The sequence below is a fragment of the Nyctereutes procyonoides genome, unplaced genomic scaffold (genome assembly GCF_905146905.1).
Source record: "Nyctereutes procyonoides isolate TBG_1078 unplaced genomic scaffold, NYPRO_anot_genome, whole genome shotgun sequence".
Lineage (NCBI taxonomy): Eukaryota > Metazoa > Chordata > Mammalia > Carnivora > Canidae > Nyctereutes > Nyctereutes procyonoides.
The window spans coordinates 18,738,874-18,765,335 of record NW_026575082.1 but is presented as its reverse complement, the minus strand read 5'-3'; the positions used below and the strand labels follow the sequence as shown (position 1 = coordinate 18,765,335).

Here is a 26,462-nt window from a genome sequence, read left to right as displayed (position 1 = left end):
GCTCAATCCCAGGACCCCAGGATCATGACCTAAGCCAAAGGCAGACACTTACGGACTGAGCCACCCAGACGCCCCATTTTATTAGACGCCCATTTTATTATTTCTATTTGCAGTTACCTACATTCTCATTTGGATGATAAAGGTCTAAATCTGGGGAATGTATTCATTCATTTCCAGCTTTATAATGACTTCATTATAGATACACTGTTTTTTAAATTTATTTATTTATTTATTTATTTATTTATTTATTTATTTATTTATTTATTTATTTATTTATTTACGATAGTCATACAGAGAGAGAGAGAGAGAGGCAGAGACACAGGCAGAGGGAGAAGCAGGCTCCATGCACCGGGAGCCCGACGTGGGACTCGATCCCGGGTCTCCAGGATTGCGCCCTGGGCCAAAGGCAGGCGCCAAACCGCTGCGCCACCCAGGGATCCCTATAGATACACTTTGTTCCTGTATCAGGAATGACTTTTCATTTCCTCGTTTCCTTGATGGCCAGGTGGTTTTAGGATCTGTCCAAATGAGAGATGAGTTCCCATTCTCTCTCAGTTTAACTGCATCTTTTTGTTGCATGAGACAGAACTTTCAGGAGATTACCTAGAAATTGCACTTGAGTATTGTGCTTTGCCTGCTCACTACCCGAACATTAGTGTTCTTGTCTGAGTGGCCCCAACTGTCTCATTTCTAATGGAAATTTGTGGGCAGATTACAGAAGAGCTTGACTATTACCCTTGCGAAGCCTTTGGCAGCTTGACCCCAGTTGTTCAAGGGGGACGTTTGACCCTAATTTACTGCTTTACTTAGGCATAAATTATTGGCGAGGCACAAATTTCTTGCTTAATTGTGGACACTGAAGGTTAGGTCTCTAGTGTTCTTTGATAGAGACTTAAAAAGCAAGCCAGAAACAAAAGTATTTTTAGTATATATTTTTTAGTAGTTTACTGGTAGGAGGTACACATATTCTTTTAGTATCTCCAGTTTTAAAAATGGGGTATCTATGAACCCACTTATTTTCATGAGAAGGTAAAAAGATATTCCATAATTACATCAGAGGCATAAATTCAGTGTTTATTTCTTGTAAGGATGCAGGTGTAATTGGGGTAAATAGGTTGAGGCTGAACCAACAGATTCACAGTCACTAGGTGAGATAGATTAGTGCCTTTCAACTTTCTGAGTGAGACATCAGAAAATGGAAGGCCAGGACCAACAGCCACTAGGAGTCCAAAGTCCCTGCTCTGAGAAGGGGGGCCCTTTGTGACAGGAGACTTTAACTCTTGAATGTGTGTAACCCAAAGTTTGGGCTCGTAGGTGGCTTAGTGGGTGATGGGTCTGTCTTTGGCTTAGGTCATGATCTCAGGGTCCTGGGATCCAACCTGGGATCCAGGATCCTGGGTTGGGCTCCAGCTCAGCAGGGAGTTGGATTCTCCCTCTGCCGCTCTCCCTGCTTGTATGTGTGCTCTTTTGCTCACTCTCTCAAATACATAAATCTTAAAAAAAAAAAAAAAGGAATTTTGATTATTTTCAGTCTGCAGTGTTGACTTTCTCAGTCTCTAAGACCCAACAATATGTAAGTGAAATTAAAGGAAGCTTGTTAACATTTTAAAGACATGAAGTGAAAAGTTATAAAGTAAATTCAAAACAGTGTGATAAAACATTCAGGAACAGTGGAAGGTGATCATTGAGTTGTTGGATTGAATACTTTTATTGACTTACATTGTTAAAAGTGCTAAAAACTTTATTAATGTAATTTTAAGGTAGTATTTGAGTGACAGTGATGATTATGCAGGTGGAACTATACAGATTAGATTAAAGCAGAGATACTAATATGAAGAGAAAATACAGAAAAGGAAAACTAATATATTGAAGAATTATAAATATCTTTCTGTTTCCTGGTAGATGGCTAAACATTGGCAACTCCTTCAGAAAAATACATTTACATTTTAAAAGATAGAATGTATGGTGTATAATAACAATGGTAAAAATAATACTACCATTATCTTTTGTTTGCATGATATGCTAGTCACTGTGCTAATTTCTTTGTGTATATTTCATTCACACAGTAATTCCGTGAGGCGCGGTCATTGTTAATCACATTATACAGAGAAATGAGTTTCAGAGAGATTAAATAACTTCCCACAGTCACACAGTTAGCAAGTGGTAGAGCTGGAATTTGGTGCTATCTAGTCCGACTTGATGGTCTGAGCTTATCCACTGTGCATACTGCCTCCTACTAGATGTCATTATGTATTTAAAAATAATTGTATTAAAAAAATAATTGTATTTCTCCAAATTTTATCTATTTTCATTATCGATTTATGTAGGTATATGACTTTGATGCATACTTACTTTTAAATTGCTAATTTTTTGAATATTTATCTTGTACTTTGTAGAACAAAACAGCCATTCTTTCAAATTCCTATATCCTACTTTTCCTTTAGAGAACTGTGCATTGCCCACTTCTCTTGTATTTACCCTTTAGTTTTCATCTTTGATCATTCAGCTTTGGAGTTTTTTAAACTCCTTTTGCCTCCTATTATTTCTAATACATTATTTGCTTTTTAAAAACATGTTTTAGGGGCAGCCCGGTGGCTCAGCGGTTTAGTGCCGCCTTCGGTCCAGGGCCTGATCCTGGAGACCCGGGATCAAGTTCCACATCAGGCTCCCTGCGTGGAGCCTGCTTCTCCCTTAGCCTGTGTCTCTGCCTCTCTCTCTCTCTATGTCTTTCATAAATAAATAAAATCTTAAAAAAAAATAAAAACATGTTTTAACTGCAATTTTACATGTTTAACACAACACTGAAAATGTTTGACAGAAGAAATAGCTAAGAAGGTAAAAGGTCACCTATTATCTTTGTACATATAAGAGAATCACAATGAACATTTTGATAGCTTTCTCTGTGGCCTTTTAAAATCTGCCTACTGTATACTTGTGGTTATATTGTAGATATAGTTATCTGAGCACATTGCATCTTCATTTAATGTTTACTTTTCCAAGTTATACTTATTCATGAAAGTAATTTTTAATGATTGTATAACCTACCATATTTATGTGAGGATACCATATTTACTTAGCAGTTCTCCAACTTTGGATATGTAGATTGTTCCTAACTTGAACATATGTATTATATCATCTTTTTACATTAAAATTATGGTTGTTCCCTTGGATAGATTCCATGAATTTTTTTAAGATTAGAACCTCAGAATTTTCGTGTTTTTAAGGTGACTGAGGTATAGTAGCAAATTATTTTCTACCCTCATTGCCCACTTCATTGTCTCTTACCAGCATAAAATGTTTGTATTTACTTCCATGCTTCAGTTGCCATACCTGTAAAGTGGAAATAATAATTATACCTACCTCAGAGGGTTGTAGTGAGACTGATGAATTATAACATTTGGAATTTAGCCAACTATTTAGAATAATACCCAGCACAAAGTAAGAACCCAATAAATGCTGGTTGTTTGCTATTATAATTTCTAAAATCTTTGGCTAAATGGATAGGTGGAAAGAATATCTTGTTTCAATTTGCATTTTTTTGAGATATTGAAATTTCTCTATGAAGATTTTAATGATTTTTTGAGACATTTTTTGTCCTTTGCTTATTTGTTTTTCTTGGGGATTTTAGTGCTTGTATGAATGCTTAACTTAATTGAAATGTTAAGCATATGTGCTTTCTATTCAAATTTTCTCCTGTTCTTACATAATCTATCCTTTTTCTGTGTAGCTTCTTGCATATTTTTGAAGCTTGGAATCTTTCCCTATCCAGAAATGTGATGAAATTTGATTTAAAAACAATGACTGGACTAAGAACAAACATCAAATACTTTATCAGAAATTGTGGGGTGAGAAAAGAAGGCTGATGGACTTTTTTTTTTTTTTTAAGAGAGGGAGGGAGAGAGATGAGGGAAGGGGCAAAGTGAGAGGCAGAGGGAAAGAGAGAATCTTCAGCAGGCTCCGTACCTAGATTGGAGTCCAGTACAGAGCTGAATCTCATGACTCTCAGATCTTGATCTGAGCCGAAGTTAAGAGTCAGATGTTTAACCCACTGGACCACCTAGGTGCCCCATTTTACATTAAATTCATTTTTTTTTTGGCTGTTTAATAAGGAAGCAGTTGAAGAAAGATGGAATTCTGATTAGCCCACTATTACCAATTGTATATAGTGAATGAGGAAATTAAAACTTGTTTCTAAAAGCTTTATTTTTGGGGCTCCTAGGTGGCTCAGTTGGTTAAGTATCTGTCTTCAGCTCAGGTCGTGATCCCAGGGTCTTGAGATCGAGCCCCGTGTTGGCCTCCCTGCTCAGCGGATTGTCTGCTTTGCCCTCTGCCCCTCCCCCTGCTCATGATCTCTCATGCGCTCTCTCTCACAAATCTTTAAAAAATATTGAAGTCTTATTTTCATATAGAACATAAATATTAGATGGTTAGTCACTGTTTTGGTTGGATTACATAGTCTTTATTTTCCACAACAGCTATCAAAGAAAAAGCTCTCTACCTTTCTTTTTCCTTAAAAAAAAAAAAAAAAAAGATGAACTATGGATTTCTAAAAACAAATTTTTAAACTAGTTTCATGAAAATATGGAAATTAGATGAATACTTCTAGGCTCTTTTTTTCCTTCAGGTAGAATATTTAAAAGTGATAAATGATGCATCTTAACTGCACATTTATGTTCCATAGAAAGAGTTCTGGGAAGTATGAGAAATAATGATTAAGAGAATAGCGAGATTGATTTATGACTAAAAGAAGCTGGTCATTTAAAGCTTATCTAATGATGGGCATATTTAAAAGGAAAGACAGTAGTTATCATATATTTAGAGAATACTTAGAAAAACTGGGGGGGAGTTAAGTGATTGCTCACGAAATGAAAAAGAATAATTTAGAAAATAAATTAGTAAAAGTAGGAAAAATATATGTATGTAATTTATATTGGGAACTGTTAGAATGCAGAATCATCTCCCCAGAGAGCTAGTGGAAGGGATAAACTAGCTGTCTCTAATTTCTGTAATTCACGGCAGATGTTTAGGAACTGGTTACATAAGAGGTTTCTGGGAATGGTTTAAAATGAAGTCTTGTAAAATGCATAAGGTCAGGTTGGATGACCTAGGTGTTATATTCTGACTCTATCAGATTCTGTGATAGTTTGTGGCATTCTGCTGCTCAGCACTAATGTACTGTGAGCATTATTTACTGGCAAACTCAATGAGACCTTGGTTGAGGATCAAAATTATCTAGAAAGAAAAATTAGCCCTGCAATATATATGTTTTGGTCCAGTATCTCCGTCCATTTCCTTGTCCAGTTATCTTAATTTTTTCATCAAAGGAAAATATAGTTTTCATTAAACATTCTATTTATTATTGTTAGCCTTTGCTTTTAATTAGCTTTTGATGTCATTGGTATGTATTGCTTCTAGGGCAGAATTAATAGTATTTGGGCAAAAAATAGTATAGGGCAGAATTATTCATATTCAACATGAATAATCATGTTGCAATCACTTATAAAGTGATGTTCATGCAATCAATTATAAAGTACTGGCCAAGTTGATAGGATGCTCAGTCCATGCTGCATAAGTTTTGGGTGTCAAAACAATGAAAAATTGTACATGGTGCTCATGAGTTACACTCTGTAAGTCTGTCCTAGCAGTGGTTCTGGAGTGTCTTCTGTGAGACATTTAACTGGCGTAAGGGAATAAAATACTAAAGCTCTTGCTTATATCCTTTTTTTTTTAACTTTAAGAAATTGAGCTTCTGAACATTTAGTAGATGGAAGGAAACTGGTATCTCACTTATTTCTTACATTCCATGGGCACATATTACCTGGGGGAAGAGCAGACCTGCTACTGAGAGGAGGCAACAGCATTGGTCTTGCAAGGTGTGCTTGTCTGGTTCCTCACCCGGCTACCACAAAATGGGCACAGAAAATGATGATGGAACCTATTTCCGATGAAACTTCAGTATCTTTTCATCAGTAACTCTATGGTTTAAGGCAGCGATCATTTGGTCAGTTTGGCGGGAGGGTGGCCAAAAAATGTGTATTTATATAACGTTTGTGTTTACATCCAACAATCATTAGCAATGAAATCCTTCTAAAGCTGTATATTATATTTTGAGGTGTTGGTTAGTGCTGACGTAATTAACCGAAGACACTCAAGAAGGTGTCTCCTTTCATCTCAAATTTGTTTATTTAAATGTTTTATTTATGTTTTTACAATTTATGTTTATATTTATTTTTTATTTATGTTTTTATAATAAAAATGTTTTATTTTTTATTTTTTAAATTTTATTTTTTTGAGAGAGTGAGAGTGAGCACATAAGCAGGGAGGGACAAGCAGACTCCCCATGAAGCAAGGAGCCAGACAGGGACGGGGTAGTGGGGCTCCATCCCAGGACCCGGAGATCATGACCTGAGCTGAAGTCAGGTGCTTAACCGAGCCACCCACGCGCCCCGAGTCATTTTTTATTATATATATTTTAAAGATCCTATTTATTTGAGAGAGCATGAGCAGTGGGGAGTGGCAGCAGGAGAGGGAGAAGCAGGCTCCCCGCTGAGCTGAAGCCTAACATGGGAGCTGGATCCCATGATCTGAGCTAAAGGCAGACTGACCCTTAATGAACTGAGCCACCCAGGTGTACCTCTGAGTCATTCTTTTAAAACATAATTTTTTGTGCGTGGTTTACAATGTACATGATATATTGGCACAGGAGCACATATATAATTTTTAAATATACATACAATGGGAATACATTACAAAGTTTTTTTAATGAATGGGTATGTGGTCAAAAAAGTAGCATAGATGCATGAGGTTCACATTTTTTAGTTGTATTATTTTAATTACACAATTTAAATGTCTTATGCATAATCCCCTTACAGTGTCCTTGACGTTAAGTCACATTTAGGTGACTTTTCCAGGTTAAAGTGGAACAAAGTTAAGTAGAATGAAATTAATTGAATTATGGAATGAGTCATTGTAGGTGAATTAGATGTTCAAGAACCAAGATCCCTGGAATTTAATAATTTAATAATAAAAGAATTGTAATTCAGTTCATTTGTGGGGAAGCTGGGTCTAAATCAGAGATAGGAGTTACTAAATATTATTTAAGAAGTGCTTCTTTAGTAATTTTGAGGACAGATAAGAAACCAAGTTAATTGCATTTTAGCAAATCTTTTAAGTGCTTTCATTTAACAGATAGCTGAGAATTATTTATCATTACTCTGTTCATTGTTTGAATTAAAATTAATACCAAAGTGGTGCTTGAGAATGGTCTTTTTTCCTTTTACATTTAAATAGGCTAGACATTTGCTTTGTTTATACCATTAATTTGTTTTCACACAGCCTGTGAAGGTAACCATCAACCCACAATTAATTAGTGGAATCAAAATTAATGAGGTTTTACTGTATTGGGCTATTTCCACTCTAGGCCAGTTTTCTTCACACGAGTTGGACTAGCATTTTTTTGAAAGAAGAAGAATTAGATTTATTTTAATCCATATTTAAAAAGCAGAGAGCCATCTTTTCTTGTGAGTTAAGTACCTCTAATAACTATGCTTTCTTGGGCTTAGCAGTATTGATTTTTTCGTTTTGTTTTGTTTTCAGTCTTGATTATTTTGGCTATTTCCAGACTGTTGCTTATTACAGTAAAGCTAGAGTTAACTCTTCAGATGCTTATTTTCATTTACAGGGATGATATGTCATTTTTAGTTTGGACCACACATTTTTTTGTGTGTGGGGGGTGGGGCATGTCATTTTCCTATTTTCATCATTATTGCACTGTGTGAAAGAGGAACAGAACTGTTCTTCAAAGCATGTATGTGTAAGTGTGTATGTGGTACTGAGGTACTAGTTTTTTGTGTGGTAATGAAAAGCTAGAATTTTTTGAATTAAGTTTATTTTTTCCCTTCAGAATATGATTTAATCTACTTTTTTTTGTTATAAATTTATTTTTTTTTGGTGTTCAATTTGTCAACATATAGAATAACACCCAGTGCTACTTTTTAAAAGAAGATCCTTTGCTGTTATATAGTATTTCTTTTGTCCTTTATTTTTACTAATAACAGTGATAAGATGATGTAGAGTTTTTAAGTCTTTTCTTGAGGGTGGATTACATTTTCTTGAATTTTTAAATTTTCCCACCTGTATATAAATGGGGAGGGTGAAAATTGAAACTTCTCTTGGGGAGTTGATGCCTGGAGATTAAGTTCCTCATAGGAATGGGGAAGCCTTTTTTTGTTTGTTTACTAAGTGTCTGCAGTCCTCTCTGCTAAGTTATAAACCATCCTACCATAAGACATTTGGCAGAGAGAATGTGTTAGTCAATAGTTGCCAGTACTTCTGTATACCCTTGGATGTTAAGATCTACCCGTAGATCGTAGCTTGAGGAGCACGAAACATAGTAAAGAATCTTGGTGAAAATTCACCTGTTGTTGGAAACTTCACCCCAACTCCTGCCTCTCTTTGAAATGGAATGCCAAGAGTGCACCTGGACTCAGATGAGATGACTGTGGACTTGGGGGCCAGCGAGTCAGCTAGTGAGGTATATGGCATCAGTGAAGCATTAGCTCATTTTTAAACATTTTTTATTTTTTTAAAAGATTTTATTCATCTGAGAGAGAGAGAGGGAAGGGGGTGAGAGCACATGAGCAGGGGGGAGGGGCAGAGGGAGAGGCCGAAGCCCCAATGGCGGCTGATTCCAGGACCCCGAGATCATGACTGGAGCTGAAGGCAGATGCTTCACCCACTGAGCCACCCAGGGGCCCACAGTAGTTCATTTAAAGATGAGGAGCTTGTGAGTCAAAGTAGCAGAGTCACAAGCAGTGGCGGGTGTTGTGTGCACTGTGGCAGATCGGTACCTGATTAAAGGGCGTGGACAGATGAAAAGAAATATTCTCCAGAAGGCATTCTTTTTAGTAAATCATACATAGAGGAAAAGATCCCTGCAAACATTTATTTCATATATGAGAGAAATAAAATGATTCCTTTTTGGCAATTTGATGTTGCTAAATAGTAATAGTAGTTAACCATTAATGTGGCAACCATCCCTTTTTGTGAATTGAAGGATGGATATATTTGATAAATACAAAGTTGTTACTAAGGGTAATCTGTAGAAATGCAAAGCATCCATGTATCAAACTGTTATCTTTGGTTAGCAATGTGTCTGGTGCAACTCATTTTATGTGGTCTGAAATATCTTTGCCCTGTTTTATCCTAACTTTGCCATATTTAAATTATTTTTTTTGTAGTTTGCCACTTTATTTTGAATCATTATTTAATTATAAAGCTAAGTTTTGTGTGCCATCGTCAGCTACCCCTCAGTCCTTATGTCCTTTTAAAGGAAGAAATCATGTTTTATGTTACAGTTGAATGCTTATCAGAGAACAAGATTAAACTCAAAAAAATGCTTGTTTAGAAAAATTCTATATGATGTTTTATTTTTTATTTTTTATTTTTTTTAAGTTTTTTTATTTATCTATGATAGTCACAGAGAGAGAAAGAGAGGCAGAGACATAGGCAGAGGAAGAAGCAGGCTCCATGCACCGGGAGCCTGACGTGGGACTCGATCCCGGGTCTCCAGGATCGCGCCCTGGGCCAAAGGCAGGCGCCAAACCGCTGCGCCACCCAGGGATCCCTATATGATGTTTTAATAAAGGTTTATAACATTTTTCTGAACTTGGTTTTTTAACTTAAAATTAGTAAATACCTGCTATGCTGGTTGCTGGTTATAGTATTTAAATCATTGTATAACAAAAAATACAAATAAAGCTAACATGGAATAAAAGGTTAACATACCTGAATTTGAGAACAAAGTAGATAGTTAAATCTTACTGTCTTTGCTTTATTCATGCTCTGCTTCATTCAAAAATTGATTTTATGTTGTTTACAAAAATAAACATTATTCAGTAAGATAAAAATGAAGCTAAATGATGAAGAGAAACTGAGGGGAGAAGGTAGAGGAGGCCAAGAGTCCTCCTGTAGAAGTGCGTGTCCCCCTCACCCCCACTGTGATGAGTAGAAAATTCAGGCCTAGGTGTCTTAGTAGCCAGAATGTGAAAGGAATCAGCTACAGCAGTTTTCCCCAAAGTGTGTTCCTCCAAAACTCAGTCTTCTAAGACTACCTTGGTCAAATAAACTTTGAGATGAGCGATAACTGTGTTCCCCTCATAGAGATAATTCTATTCACATCAGCCTGTTACAGGTTCTTTGAAGTTCTGTGGTAAAATCAACAACTGTAACTTGCGTTTTCTCAGCACATTTGGCCACCCCTACCTCTTTTCATTTGATACCTGTCAACATTTCCCATTCAATGCCGCGTTGAGATGTACCAATCAACGTGGCATTGTTCTTTAGCTAAAAATGTTTGCTTTGGTGAAGCCCAGCCCAATGAGATTTGAAAAGTTTCTCCTTTGGACACCACTGAAGGGATAAGCCATATATATGTAGTGCAATGGGCCTCATCCCCAATATTATTCACAATATATATATAGCGATGTGTAGCTGTTTTCATATGGTTTCACCTCAGTAAGAACTAACTGAAAGCATAGTCTATTAAATCACTAAAAGGTTCTGTTTTAAATAGCTTATAAATTGTCTTAAAAATTTTAATACCTTAATTTTTTAATTGTCCAGATTGTGAATTCAGTTCTCTGTTGCTAGTGAACATCTTTACTGTCTTTGGTTATTTATATTCCATCTTGTTTTAAAAGGAATTGAAAGGCAGAAAACTAGAGATGAGTAGAGAATACACAGCAGAATGTTTAATTGGCTATTGTGTGTTCATTGAGAGGGTGCACCTGCTGACATTACAGACAAGCTGTGAAACACATCTACACATAATACAAAATATCTGTGGCTCTTGAAAGGCATGATTGTAGCTGAGGGATCAGGAAGGTATTGTTTTTGAGCCAAGAAGCAGGGAAGAACATAGGTCCAAAATGATAGTCACAAACAGAAGGAAGCACTGCAGAAAGCCCGCTCTAGCAGCTAACAAAGGAAAGTTCGTACTGTGGAAGCAGAACGCATAATTACAGATCAATTTTTTTCCAGCTTTGTCTGCCCCCTGTATGGCGATCGTTTTAGTAAGGTCATCTTCCGATTTGAACAGCAGATTTTCCAACGCATCTTTTCCATCTTTAATCTGGGATTAATTTAGCATTTTTTAAAGTGTTGTCACGATTGAACTGGGTGTTTCATGTATAATGTGAAGGAACACATTTCTTGACACAACGTAATACTGTGGTGGGTTTTCAGCAGTGATGAATGTATAATTAATTTTGGTTTATGTTATTGAGGGCCAGATCCATTTTATTCTGAATTTAATCTAAAATATAATCATTCTTCTTTTTAGGCAAGAGTGCAGCACTGCATCTGCTCTGTAGCCAGTGACCACTCAGTGGGACTCCTAAGTCTGCGAGAGAAGAAATGCATTATGCTGGCATCTCGTCATCTTTTCCCTATTCAAGTAATCAAGTGGAGGCCTTCTGATGATTACCTAGTAGTGGGATGTTCAGATGGCTCTGTATACGTCTGGCAAATGGACACTGGTAAGAACAAGTGTTAAGAGATAGACTAGAAAATTAAATGGAAAATTAATTTGATTTCCTGGAAATTAAAAAGTCTTTTATGTGAGGAAAATAGCCTTAAGATGTAAAAATGGTTGCTGCGTTTACTTCTGAGTGTTATAATCATTGTCAACAAAGAACTATTTAAATTTTCCTCTCATTTGTTGTACTATGCCAAATACTTTAAGGTAGCTCACTGATCTTCACAGGAATGCAGTTGAAGACAATATACAGACTACAACAAGACAAAGGCAACAGACTATAAAAAATAAGTGATTTCTATAGAATTCATGATGGAAAATGTGAACAAGATTAAGGAACCCATTTTGTATCAAGTTTAGAAACAGTGGAAGAAGAAAATATTCTTTTATTTAAACAGCAGGAAAGCAGTATGAAGTAGTTAATTAGAGGAGGTAATTGAAACGAACGTTTCAAGATCTAGAGAGAACATTTAAAATTTCAAGTTTCAGAAATTTTACATATGGGGCATAATATAGAGCAAGTCATGTGTAGCTCAGAAGTACACACAATTATGTGTAATGTTTATACACAGAATCTTAAGATTTTCCGTGGGAAATTTTTAAGTGTGTAACTAAACATTTTCTTCTTTAGACTTTTAAAAACACATTTTATTCTACTTTTACTCTTTTAAGTCATCTTCTATCCGTGATTAAAGCCTTTATATACCTAGTTGTACTATAGAATACTTCTACCAAATTTTCTTTTCTTCATCTTTCTTTGTTTTAAATAGTCCTTTTCCAAATCAGGCTATAAACATATTTCTGCTTGGACTGTGGTGCAATAGGGAGTTCTGCTAAGACCTTCTGTAACAAATAGTCACAGTCTTCTTCGGGATGTTATTTATGGTCCTTGTTTTAGCTGGTAGTGCATAGGCAATCTTGCCAAGAGGGAACATCTTGGAGAGTGTCAGACTTCTTTACTTTTATATTTAATTTTTATTTTTGTTGTCTGATTGAGGGTCATACTTTCAAAATTTAAATCACAAGTGTATTAGAAAAGAAGAGAGATGAACTGAAATCTCATTACTCAGTGATAAATATTAACATTTTAGCATATTTATTTCTGGTCTTGTTTCTGTGCATTTTTAGAAACAAAATTGCTGTCACCTACATATGTAACTTTGTATCTTTTGTATTCATTTTTGTGGTATTCCGTCTGGTGGGCAGCACTGTTTCATATTTGGTGGTTTTGTCTGCCCCGTGAACTAAATATACTGAGTTTGTGTTGGGCTCTGGAGTCAGACTACTTGGTTTTGATTTATGATTGACCATTTATTTACTAGTAATGAGATCTGCTGTAACTTACTGGACTTTTGTCTCTCAACTTACTCCTCTGTAAAATGGAGATTATAATAGTTCCTATCTTATGGTAGTGCTGAGAGAATAAAATGAGATACTTACCTGCTGTATAGTAGACATATGTAAATGTGTATGTGTATGTGAAATCGAAATTTGTGTGTGTTCATATTGGCTAATAATGTTATTAATAACAGTAATAACAAGAATCCTGCTTTCCTTGTTACTTTGTTGAACTTGGGAATGTGATCTTACATTTAGAAATATTTACATTGATTAATATTAAAGAAAATAAGTTTTTACAGCAGTAATGTTCAGAAAACACTATTTTAAAATGCTATAAATATTAACCATTGTTATAGCACAAATACTAGAATACGGTAAACTTGTGTAGGACTTAAAAATTAAAATATTGTAAAAGAGAATATCATTTTTCTGAAATTTTCAGTACTTAAATAATTGTTATTTGAATACTTCAGGTACTTTAAAAACATTTGTAAAGAATATGATTATGAAATTCTTTACAAATGAGCTGTTACTGAAAGGCAAAGATACTTTTCCAGTAATTTCTCTAGAAGGAGATGACAAATACCTCTTAACTATAGGTGTACTGGAGGATATTACTCTTATAACCAGTTTAGTGTAATTAAGCCCATTCTTATTAAACACAATATATAATATTGAAATTTCACAATTATCTTACCCTCAAGAGGATTTAGGTAAACAATCAGTGAGTGTGGCATTCTTAAATCAAAAGATAAAGAAGCAGAATTTGTTTTGGATTTAACCATAATAGGAGGTGTACATTCCTTTTTCCTCCTTGCTGCTCAGGCTTTAGCTAGTGATATAAAGGCCCCTGGGGAGTGAGTAAGGCACATCCTGAAGGTATTGACATTATTTATTTATTAAATTTATTTATTTATTAAATAAATAAAAAATGAAGCCAAATCAGATTCAGCCAAGGTTTGATGTATGAAATGTATTTAAACTCTGAGGGGACACTTTATCCCTCTTCTTAACATTTTGGGGATGTATTTTTACAAATGATACACTAAAACAACTCATGCATGGTGTGCAATTTTCTGTTTGCTATTTTGAATTTTACTGATGTTTCTAGCTTATAAACACTTAAAAATGTCTTTATACTTTTATGCAGCATTTTCTTTTAGTTATTTTTCCCTTCAAATGGGTAGTTTTTATTTCCAGTATTTATTTTCCAACAAAATGAAGTTGAAGCTAGTAAAACAAAATTTCATTAGAAAGACAGAAGTCCAGAATCTTTTGCTCTTTACTTACGTTGTCTTTATTATATGTAATAACAATTAATAGTGATGTGGAGGCCAGGAAAATTCTTATTCTTTCACATCTTGGGTACTTAGAAAATTAGTCAAATAACTAGCAACAAAGATTGGCCAGCTGGACCTCTTGACTTTTACTTATGAATTTATTACAGGTGGCCCACTGACCTAGGTGGTGGCTGCTTCTGCATGGAGCTGTTGATGTGCTTCAGGGACCAGCTCTTCAGAGACCTCTCTTTCTTTATATTTGACATTCCCAGTAGGCGAGTAGAGTCCTTCCCACAGGCCTTTGACAAGGTCAAAATCCGGTCTGTTTGGGAAACAGTGGCATGCTGTTAGTAATGACTGATTATATAAGATGCTCTTATCTCACCATTACCAAGCTAAAATAGCATTTTCGTGTGTCTATTTTTATCATGTTTGTTACAGAACAAAAGTGATTCTCACATCAAAGACTTCATGCAGAGACAGTTACTAGGTGTTCTCATACAGATGCAAATGCCAATAGTGCTTGCCATATATATTAGAAATTAGTGTAGGAAGTCCTGTCACTTTGCTGTGTTATCTTTTTTGTTTGTTTGTTTTCTGTCTCTGAGTTTTCTGAAATACTCTTGTTTTTACATTTACTTTATGAAATATGCATTAAAGTCATTTTGTAAAAACTTAATTATCTAATAAAAGGTAGCAGAGAATTGTGAATCAAAGGGTATTCATGTCTGCTAAAAACATGTAAAATTGGATAATCAAAAGCATAAGTGTCAATTGGATTTTTCACACAAGTAAAGCTTTAGTATGTGTTATTCTTGCTTAATACTTTTATTTATTTGAAATTGTCAATTCATTTTATTGATTATATAAAATGGCATAAATTTTCTGAAATTCCTTGGTAATGTATACTTCAATCCTATGCAAAACATTTGCCTGTTAGTCAATTGATGGTATCTTTAATGGATTTATAAGTGCAATTGGTGTAGTTTAGTCTGTAAGTTTTATAAATATTTTCCTTTTTAAACATTTTTACTTATTTAAACTGATAATTTTGTCTTGTTACTAAAATTACCAGAGAGAATCAGGAAATGGCACTTCAGCCCAATCTTTTGGTATTAGAGGAAGAGTTTAGTAGCAAGTATTTTCTTCACATTTTGACCCTTTGCCTGCAGTATTAATACAGTGGAGATTTGAGTTTATGTTTCTGTTTCACATTGTATGGCATTATCATCAGCTTTTCCATATCTCCTACATTTTTGTTTTGTATTCTATTACAAAAATATACCATTGGACAGGCAAAGGCACAGAGGATGAAATGATTAAGAAAAAATGATACCTTTCCAAAATCATGGTAAAACCAGTATAATCAGTTTCTTTTTTCCCTATGGATGATTCACTCTGGAATTTTGAAGGAAGAGGTTCTTATACTGGAAATATGACTTGTCTTTGCTACCTCCCCACCAGGAGCTCCCTATACAATTGTCTCTCCAGTTAGGTACCCATCAGTTTCCTTTTTGGTTTCCATAGTATTATCCTAACTCAGGACTTTATTTTTTCACATGTAGGCTATCTTTATTGTTTTTCCTGTCTTCTTTATCTACCTTCTAATCCATCCTGTACTGTGCTGGCAAATTAATCTTAGGAAGTGTAACAACAGCAACCTTTGGTTCATGTACTGTTTTAATTAAAGAAAAAAAATTCTTCCCTATAGCTTTTATGACAAGGCCCTTAGCAGTGTGGTATCTTCCTACCTTTGTCTTTGTTTCTTTTACATAGACCAGTTGCTCTGTGTGAAGAATAATTCTTTTTTTTTTTGCAAAGAATAATTCTATTCAAGAATAATTGGGCTGTTCTCTACTACTTCTTATCTTTTATATCATTCCTATGTTGCTCAGGGTTTTCACTCGTTTGGAACATTCTTTCGTTATTTTTTCTTTCCTTTTTTTTTTTTTTTTAAGATTTTATTTTTAAGTAATCATACTCAGAATGAGCTCAAAGTCACAACCCTGAGATTAAGAGTTGCATACTCCCATAACTGAGCCAGACAATGCCCTGGAACATTATTTTTTTCTATTTGCTTATTTGTTTAAATAGTCTCTTTAAGAAAATTTGAATAATAACAAAATCTTGCATATTTACCTGTGTAGTTACCATTCTATTGCTCTTTGTTGCTTTACATAGATCCAAATTTCTATCTGGAATGATTTTCTTTTTGCCTAATATGTAATATCTCTTGTAGTGCAGGTCTAGGCATGGTGAATTCTTTCAACTTCTTTGTGTCTATAAAACTCTTTGTTTCATCTTCATTTTTAAGATTTTTTTTCTGGTTGGAAAATTCTAGATCGATAGTTTTTTTTTTCTTTTCCTTTTAATACTCCACCGTCTTCTTGCTTACATTATTTCTAATGAGAAATCTGCTGTCACTCTTAGCTTTGTTCCTCTGTATGTGCTTTGTCTGTTTTTTTCCAACAGCTTTAGACTTTTTCTTTTTTTCTTTATTATTGATTTTGAGAAGTTGAATGTAGTTTTTTTCATATCACTTTTGCCAAGGGTTTGTCGTACTTCTTGGATATGTGGGTGTGTGGTTTTCAACAAATTTGGGAACTTTTTGGCCATTCTCTATTCAAATATGTTTTCAGTCCTTCCCTGTCTTTCCTCTCTTTAGAGGCTATAGTTATATGTTTATTAAGCTATTTAAAATTGCCCGCAGATTCCAGATTGTCTTTTCATTTTAAAGTCATTTTTCCTCTGTGTTTTATTTTATATAGTTGCTATTCTCAGTGTTCAAGTTTGTCTTTTTTTTTTTTTTTTTTTTTTTACAATGTGTAATCTGCCATTGTTCCCATTTAGTGTATTTTTCATCTCAGACATTGTAGTTTTCATCTCCTTAAGTGTGATTTTGGTCATTTGGTATCTTCCATGTCTCTTTATTCAAACTTTTGAACATCTGGAATACAATTATAATAACTTTCAGTGTCCTCGTTTGCTATTTAAAAATTCTGTGGCAGTTCTGGTTTGATTTTTATTGATTTGAATTTTGTCCTATCAATCATTATTTTCCTGCTTTTTTTCCAGAATAGCCTGAAAGTGGTTAAAGAGTAGAGGCATTGAGATTAGCTTTTATGCTATTGCCTCTAGCCAATAAGAGATGATGGATTGTTACACTAGAGTGGTAGCTGTGGAGCTGGTGAAAGGTGGTTAAACTCAGTATGTTTTGAAGGGAGAGTGAACAGGATTTGCTGATAGTTGGATAAGGGGCATAAAAGAATGAGATGGGTTAAAGATGATCCAAGGTTTTAATCATGAGCAACTCAAAGGATGGAATTCATTTCTGGACATTGAGAAGACAATGGGAAGAGTAGATTTTGGAAAGAAGAATTAAATTTTTTTTATATTGAGTTGAGTATTAGACATTCAAGTAGAGGTGTTGATTAGTGAATTGTATATAGAACTCAGGGGTTGAGTTGGGGATATCAGAGCAGGTGATGTAAATATGGGAATTCTTAGCACAGAGAAGATACTCAAAGTCATGACATTAGGTGCATTACAAAGAGGATACAAGTAGATAATAATTGGGGCACTCCAGGGCTTAGATATATTTCTGTGATGTGAAAGAAATCAGCAAAGGAGACTAAAATGGACTCTCCAGGAAAAAGAAAATGAAGAGTGTGATTGCCTAGAAACCAAGTGAAAAAAAAAAAAAGTGTTTCAAGGAGTAGAGAGGAAGAACAAGTATTGCTGATTCTGAATGATAGTAAAATGAGGACTGGGAACTAAACATTGGATTTAGCAACATGGAGAGGAAGGTTCTCTGCATATTTGGGTGAAATCTGATTTGAGTAAGTTTAAGGAAAAATGGGAGGAGAAAAATTTGTAGGTAGCAAATACAGAGGATGATATAAAAAATGGGATACCAGCTGGAAAGAGATATTGGGTCAAGTGTGTTGTTGTTATTGGTCTGTGTTGTGTTTTTTTTTTAACAGGTGAAATAATTGCATGTTTATATGCTGATGGAAATGATCATGTGCTGGTGGGAATGATCAAGTAGGTATGGGAAAAAGAGAAAGGGGAGAATTGCTGAAATGATATCTGTGGGCAGACGAGAGGGATCAGGTTTAAGCTACAAGTGTGTTAGGTTAGGTGTTTGGATAGTTCACGTGTAATTATAGAGTAATATGAGTGGAGATATGGTAATGGGAGCTGGTAGGGCTTCTTTTTAATTGCTTCTTTCTAAATGAGCTAGGAAACAACTTTTCAGCCAGGTGAGGGTGGAAAATGGGGTGTTGGAGATTGGAGGAGAGAAAAGGTATAAAATAATTAGGAGAGTAGGAAAATGAAAGATCTGTGGAAATGTGGTCATTAAGGACCCCTTGAGATCAGTGGTCATGAATTTCAAGTGGATTTTTTAGCATGTTCTTCATTCATATTCATCTTCATTGTACAGGTTTGGCATAGGTGGAAAGTTGGATTTAACCAAGGTTGGAAAAAAAAAAAAACCAACAACCAAGGTTGGAATTTGCTTGGCTGGTGCAAGGAAGCGAGATAAGAACAGAGCTGCAGTTATGAGGATGGATGATGGAATTTTAGTTTATGGGACATAGGGAAGTGAGGGACAGGGCAAGCATGATAGGCTAATGAACTGTTGGAGTCAGGGCTGAATGAGGAATTATTGTATCAGAGGATCGAAGTAAAGAATGGAAGCCACTATCAGAGAGTGGCATTTTTGAAGTTGGGATCATAATGGGATTTAGTTATTGGTAACAAGAAGATTATAATGTGGCCATTGGCTGGGGTCAAGTGTAGGGCAAAGTTTATTGGAGTAGAGGAACTCAAAGAGCCAAGAGATCAGGATGTGTGAAAGAATCATATGTGCTGGTGATTTTTGAACACTTTTGAACTTAGAAATCCTGTTAGAGTATACATACACAAAAAGTTTCAGGTCACAATTCCTTTCTATGCTTTGCCTTCCAAAATATATTGGTCAAGATTCAATGAACTGGTTAGTAAAACAGTGATTTGTGTTAATACTAAAATCACCATGATTTAATTCCAGGACTACTATTGGAAAGGGGACAGTGAGTCCAAAGTTAAGCCCTTTAAGGAAGGGGAAGGGCAAACTTGAATGGCATGTATATAAAAACTCAGCATCGGGAATAATATATGTTTGGATACTAGCTCAAAGACACAATAAAACTCTTGTATGTTGTTGACATTTAAGTTTCTGGTGTTCTCTATGGTTATTTTTCAAAATTGATTTGTCCTCTTTTAGAATGACTCTGGAGGAATGCCCAGTGAATTAAAGTAAACTTCATCATTATTTCACTGTTCTTATTATAATCTTCAGAAGATTATGTACAAATCCATAGACTGAGACCCTTCTCTGCCTGGTGTGATGGCTGTGTACTATAGAAAACAAAGTGTACAGAAAAGCTGTCTGCGTTATAGGAAGGAGTTGTGCCTAACTTAGACATGAAATGCATAGATAGAGATCAGTGGAAACAATGGCCAAATGAAGAAGCTTTGAAGTGGTTATAAGTTGGAATAGTAGTTATTTTCACAAATATACAGAGAAACATTTGATTGGGTATAAACAATAAAAGTCAAGACATTTACAGACAGAATGAGAAATTATAATTTTTCCTTGTTTTACAGAGATTTCCTAGAGAAAGAGAAGCTCCGGGAATTATTAAGGTAGAAAAAATGAGAATAGCAAAATTTAGCTCTTTTGTTTGGGATTGATAGACAACTTAGGGGAAGTTGAAGTCATAGAAATTGATATAGTAGAGTAATGATGTGGAGTATCAAGAAGACCGTCTTGGAAGTTGACAGTGGAAAAATTTAGGGGAAGTTGTTGAGGTCTTGGCTTTAAACTTGGCTTTCTTCGGTTTGGCGCCTGCCTTTGACCCTGGGCGCCATCCTGGAGCCCTGGGATCGAGTCCTATGTCGGACTCCCGGCATGGGGCCTGCTTCTCCCTCCTCCTGTGTCTCTGCCTCTCTCTCTGTGTGTGTGTGTCTATCATGAATAAATAAATAAATCTTTAAAAAAAATAAACTTGGCTTTCTTGTGAAGTTGTGGTTGGGGCATTACAGGAGAAATGATTAAGATAATGCTGTGTAGAAGGTCATCAGAGGAGGGAAGCCCTGAGGAAAGTATTGACACATAAAAAAAGACAAAGCATTTTCTTTCCCTAAAAAATGGCCAGAAGCAGTTATAGTGTTATGTGCACTGACTGTGAATGTATACGTCTTCCAGGTGCTTTGGATCGCTGTGTGATGGGGATCACAGCAGTGGAGATACTGAATGCTTGCGATGAAGCCGTTCCTGCTGCAGTGGACTCTCTCAGTCATCCGGCGGTCAACCTAAAGCAAGCCATGACACGGCGTAGCCTTGCTGCTCTTAAAAACATGGCCCATCATAAGCTGCAAACTCTTGCAACTAACCTGTTGGCTTCTGAGGCGTCTGACAAAGTAAGTTTTGTATGTGGGTTCATGTGTATACTCCCCATTCCACTCCATTTTATAACACAGTTTGGCATGTCTTAAGGAATACCTTTTGGGAGAGGACATTGAAAAACAAGCTTCTGATTTTTATCTATCCAACATCGTTTTTGCTATTTCAAGTATTTGACTTTTTTTTTTTTTTTGAAAAAGTAAGTATACTTACCACTTAAAATATTTAAAAATGATTCTTATGGAGTCAGGTGACTTCCATTTCTTAAATGAGAGCAAATATTTCTCTTATCTGTCCTTTTGCTTTTCTGTCTTCCCGTTGAAAGATTGAGCACTTTTTTTTTCATTTTTTATAAAAGATTTTATTTATTTATTTATTTATCTATTTATTTATTTATTTTAATAAATTTATTTTTTATTGGTGTTCAATTTACCAACATACAGAATAACACCCAGTGCTCATCCCGTCAAGTGCCCCCCTCAGTGCCCGTCACCCATTCACCCCCACCCCCTGCCCTCCTCCCCTTTCATCACCCCTAGTTCCATTTCCCAGAGTTAGCAGTCTTTATGTTCTGTCTCCCTTTCTGATATTTCCCACACATTTCTTCTCCCTTCCCTTTTATTCCCTTTCACTATTATTTATATTCCCCAAATGAATGAGAACATATAATGTTTGTCCTTCTCCAATTGACTTACTTCACTCAGCATAATACCTTCCAGTTCCATCCACGTTGAAGCAAATGGTGGGTATTTGTCGTTTCTAATGGCTGAGTAATATTCCATTGTATACATAAACCACATCTTCTTTATCCATTCATCTTTCGGTGGACACCAAGGCTCCTTCCACAGTTTGGCTATTGTGGACATTGCTGCTATAAACATCGGAGTGCAGGTGTTCCGGCGTTTCATTGCATCTGTATCTTTGGGGTAAATCCCCAACAGTGCAATTGCTGGGTCGTAGGGCAGATCTATTTTTAACTCTTTGAGGAACCTCCACACAGTTTTCCAGAGTGGCTGCCCCAGTTCACATTCCCACCAACAGTGTAAGAGTGTTCCCTTTTCTCCGCATCCTCTCCAACATTTGTGGTTTCCTGCCTTGTTAATTTTCCCCATTCTCACTGGTGGAGCACTAACTTTTATCTCTAGAAAGAAAACAATAATTTAAGTACAATTAAGATGTTTCTAATTGTGACTGCTCATTTGTTTTAAAAGCAAAAGATTCTGATTTTAGTAAGTTTAGGCCATTACAAGGATTTAGGGAGGATATTTGAGGTACGGTAGACTTGTGCAAGTGCTCTGGGACCTGAGATCAATCACACTTTCCCTCTGATATTCACATTATGGCAGCAGTTACCTCTTCAGTTGACAGAAGATTATCCTATGAGAAGAAGAACAAATAATCTCAATTAATGGGTTACTTGCTGTTAGTTTTATAGAGGCTAGCCACTATTTGGTTTGTGGCATTTATGTTCTGTGGTTAGAACTCACTTGTCTCTGGTAATGGCTAAATGAAACTTACAGAGAGTCCCAGCATTTCATCTGAGTCACACCTTAAAATTCCCAGGTGCATCCAAGTATTCATTAGAATTTATTAGTGGGTAACACAAATACTGTTATTTTCATTCTCTTATTCCGGAGTCCCTTTTTTTTTTTTTTTTTTTTAATGGTTAGACGTGGCAAAATAACGAACAACTTGAAAGGCTTATCTACAAACTTGAAAATTTGCTTGCAAATTAATGCTGAGAGCCGATGACATAAAATGCTCTTGGTGGTTCCAGTGACCCATGTCTTCTAGTAATTGGCAGTAATATTTGATCATTCTATCTTTCCCCAAGATATTAAATGGATTACTGGCTTTGCTGTATTATATGTTTCATAGATTAGAATTATGAAATCCTTCTGCATTTTCTTTCATATTTTCTGTCCTGTGTTCTGAAGTTTGAATAGAAACCATGGCTTAAATGCATTTGCTGTGCTTATAATTTCTTTTAAGAGATCGCATAGTTATCCCTAGGAATTCACTATTCCTAGCACATTGTCTGATATTCCAAAAAATTTTAATTATTTGCCCATTTACAAAATAGTATATGCAAGGGCAAATATGTATGTTATATAATTTTCAAATATATGTTTTTTCTTGGTATCCCCTAGAAATAGAAATTTGGAAAAATAATTATACAACTGAAAAATTAAAGAAAAATAAGTGGTACAGTAACATTTATGAATGGCTTTTGTAAGTGGTCATGGTCCATTATGTGATTTTTACAATCTTGTTTGTCCCTGTTTTAATAGCGCATTTTATAGTGCAATTAGTGATAAAAGCACCAGATATCAGAGACACTACACTTATGTATTGTAAAATATATTGCCTGTGAACCTCCTCAGTCTTGTAGCAGTGGTAATTGTTGCCTGGCCTACAAGGAAAACAATTATAGAAGTGGGAAGGCTTAGGAAGCTGAGGCTGCAAGAGGGTAATCACTTTATGAAAAATGTATGTTGGCTGGACCATTAGGGATTTCTCTATTTTCTCATGTTAGATTTGAGACTCCTTTTGAGGGGAATATTTAAAGAGCTGTCCTCTGGACGGCTTTTTAACCTCAGGAGAAATAAAACCCACCCAAAGTTAAAACAAACAAAACAAAACATAACTAAGAGCCTCTCAGTGCTGTAGGATTGACTCTAGGATATTGGAACTAAGTTTTTTCATGGGTTTCTCAATAGAAAGTAAAATCTCCATGAGAATACTCTATAGAAAGAATCCTACCTTTTCTTTGTTAGACTAATGTTAACAGTTGGGCTATTTGGGAGTAACACATATTGTATATTGCTAATTTTGTTAATTATGCCAGGCATGTAGAGCCTTGCAAACAAAGGTAGGGGATTTACTTTTCCTCTGATTTTTTTTCTTTCACTGGAAGATTGAGAGGATGTTCAGTGGAATTATTCTTTACGACTGCACTGAATCCTTGCAAGCTGTGTGTATCTGAACCCCTGTGTGTTTCTCTTAGGACAAGTATCTTAATTTCTCTTGTACTGTATTAACTTACATACTTTTCTGAGTCTTCCTACTGAAATTCAGCCTTCTTGCAGGCAGGGATTGTGACTTATTTATTGCTGTTTCCCTCATGACATCTAGTAGCAGCTGTGCAATAAATATGCATTGAATTGGATGATGTGTAACAGAAAGCGCTGATGGCCTCTGCTTCAGCCTCTTTGCCCGGGTCTTTTCCCTTCCTTCACAGTTGATTGTCTTGGCCTGATGATCAGATCTATTCCTGTTCACGAGGCCTTAGATGTGGAACATTTATTAATCACCTTTTGCCCTCCATTCAGCTTTGCATTCTCCCCTTTGATTTTGGTGAGCGAGGTTGTCCAGGCATAACTCATCCTCCTTTGCTATCTCTGTATTGTCAGCAGTCCAACACATCTTGCAATTATGTCCGTGAGGCTCTCTCTTTTAGGCTGTAGAGCAGGGTTGCTCAGCTTCAGCCCTACTGACATTTTGGGCTGGTTAATTCTTTGTTGTGAGGGGCTGTCCTGTGTATTGTAGGATGTTGAGAATCATTTTTCCTTTACCTGCTGTATGTCAGTAGTTGCCTCTCTTGCCCAGGCATGACCATCAAATAGGCTCTCGGTAATGGCCAAATGCCCTGTGTGGGGAAGAAGTGCCTCTGGTTTAAAATCACTGTTCTAGAAAAAAAAGGTGGAGAAATGGTAGACAGAAATGGTAGAGATCCTACATCCCATATCCTATGTTTCCTTTCCTGTCGTCACCCTTTCTTCTTTAATCCCTCTCCTCTGAGGTTAAGGAAGCCACCCCTAAACCTTAGCCTCTCTGCCTCTTGTGGCAGAATTAGTTCTTGCATTCTTATTGTGCTCCTTAAATCACTTTACTTTGTATGGGTAATTTTTTCCCCTTTCTTTAGGTTTAAGGACTGTCTTCCCTATTGGATTTTGAGTTTTTTGAGGACAGGAGCTGAGTTTCTCATATTTTTATTTTCAGTGCTTTACGTAGTACATGAAGCATAGAAAATACCCAGGAAATGTAGTGTGAAGTTAGTGAGGAGGTGTAGCTTGAAATCATGTTGTGGAGTCTCTTAGAATGCAAAGCTAAGTACTTACCTCAGGGGGCAGCAATATGATATTGAAGAGTCCTGAAAGGAGATAATTTGTTCAAGAAATATTTTGCCACGCCTGACATTTGTATGCAGGACACATACATATATTGTTTGGGAAATGAATTGTGAGGCTGTTGGGTTGATAGAGTCAGTGGGGCCCAGGGTAGGAGTAGGGAGAGGAAATGTTGAAGAGGGAATGGCTTGGAAGCTATTTTGTGGGTTGAATAAATAGGACTGATGAGCAAGAGAAGAGTTGAGACAAGATGATTTCAGAGATCCCACCCTGGTTGAAGGGAGAATGGCAGAGATGTTAATAAACAACTCATGGAATAGGCTTTGAGATTGTTTGTAATAGGAGACATCAGCCTCTTGTAGTGTTGGGAGATGGAGTACAAGGAGAGCAAAACTCCTCCAGTAAAGAAGGGGCATGATAGATAGAGGCGGGGTGGGATTCCCCCCCCCCCCAAAATGCTGGATTATAGAGCATGGCTTACACAATAGGCCATATTTTGGGGTGTGTGCTTTCTTTAGGATATTCCAGATATGGGGTCTTCCTTAATTGTTACTACAGATAGGTGAGTTAGTTATTATCATCTTCAGATAATAAACCTAAAAAAACAGATAGTTAGAACAGGCATTGCAAACTTTTTCTGTAAAGCACTAGATAATAAAAATGTTAGGCTTTGTGAACACACAACCTCTGAACCACAGATTCAACTCTGCCATTAGAGTGTGATAATAGCTACAGACAATAGGTAAAAGAATGAGTGTAACTGACTTCCAGTAAAACTTTGTTTACACAAATAGGCAATGGGCTGGATTGGCTTCTGGATAGCTTGCTGAACCCTGCATCAGAGATTGTCTTATCCACAAGGTTGTGGATAAGTTCTTCCATGGAATAGCCTTTGCTTCATTTTTGAAAACCAGTTCAAAGGAGTGGTTAAGAACCTGGGTTCCGATGATAGGCATATCTGTGTTTAAATTACATCTCTGTAACTTGCTGCCTGTGGGTGACCTTGGGCAAGTAACCTGCAATAGCCAAGGTCACACATATAACTGAAAATGAATCTTTGTAAAGGAAGCAAAGGGTTATCAGTTGATCAGAGATGTGAAATATCATTAAGACTTGGGGAATAAAAAAGAGTGGTTAGTAGTTAGGGATGTCATTGGTGATCATTAGAAGAGCTGCTTTGGCAGATTTAGTTAGGTCAGAAATCATGGTACAATGAGCTAAGAGTGAGGATGAGCTAAAGTAGAAGTGGAGAGGTGGAAGATGTTTCTTTTGGAGGGGAAAAAAAAAAGAGTAGTAGCTTCAGTGGCTACAGGGTAAGAGCTGAGTTTTACTTTGTTAGGAGCTCACTGAACATTTACGTTAGTGGAGGAAGTAGTTGGTAGAGCCGTATCAGAGGACATGTGTTGATGATAGAGTTAACTGGAGAATTTACCGTGACTAGATATTGCTTCCTTTTAATTGGTATTGATGAAAGAGATGGAGGTGAATTATAACCAAGTGATATTCAGTGGAAGAGGAGAAAAGTGGGCTGTAGTATCTACTAAAAGGAAGGAAGTAGTTTTTAATCCCTTAAAGGCAGAGTCATCTTTATTTTAATGCCCTGTAACACCCAATATAAGTCATGTCCTGTACTGGGAGTTACAAGATTTGTAAACTATGAATTAACTAGTAAATCATAGATAGCACGTGGTAATATTTGATGAATACATAAAGAAATATTTTAA

At 36.0% G+C, this 26,462-nt stretch overlaps 1 protein-coding gene across 5 annotated transcripts in view; it reads left to right on the top strand.

Annotated features, from left to right (window-relative positions):
- LOC129514524 (WD repeat-containing protein 7) overlaps positions 1-26,462 on the top strand; it is a 353,352-nt gene that overhangs the window by 55,666 nt on the left and 271,224 nt on the right. For all 5 annotated transcript variants that reach the window (XM_055333148.1, XM_055333146.1, XM_055333147.1 and 2 more), the window contains 2 exons: positions 11,342-11,537; positions 20,411-20,625. In XM_055333148.1, coding sequence (XP_055189123.1) covers positions 11,342-11,537; positions 20,411-20,625 — 411 coding nt within the window. The remainder of the gene's footprint in view (positions 1-11,341; positions 11,538-20,410; positions 20,626-26,462) is intronic.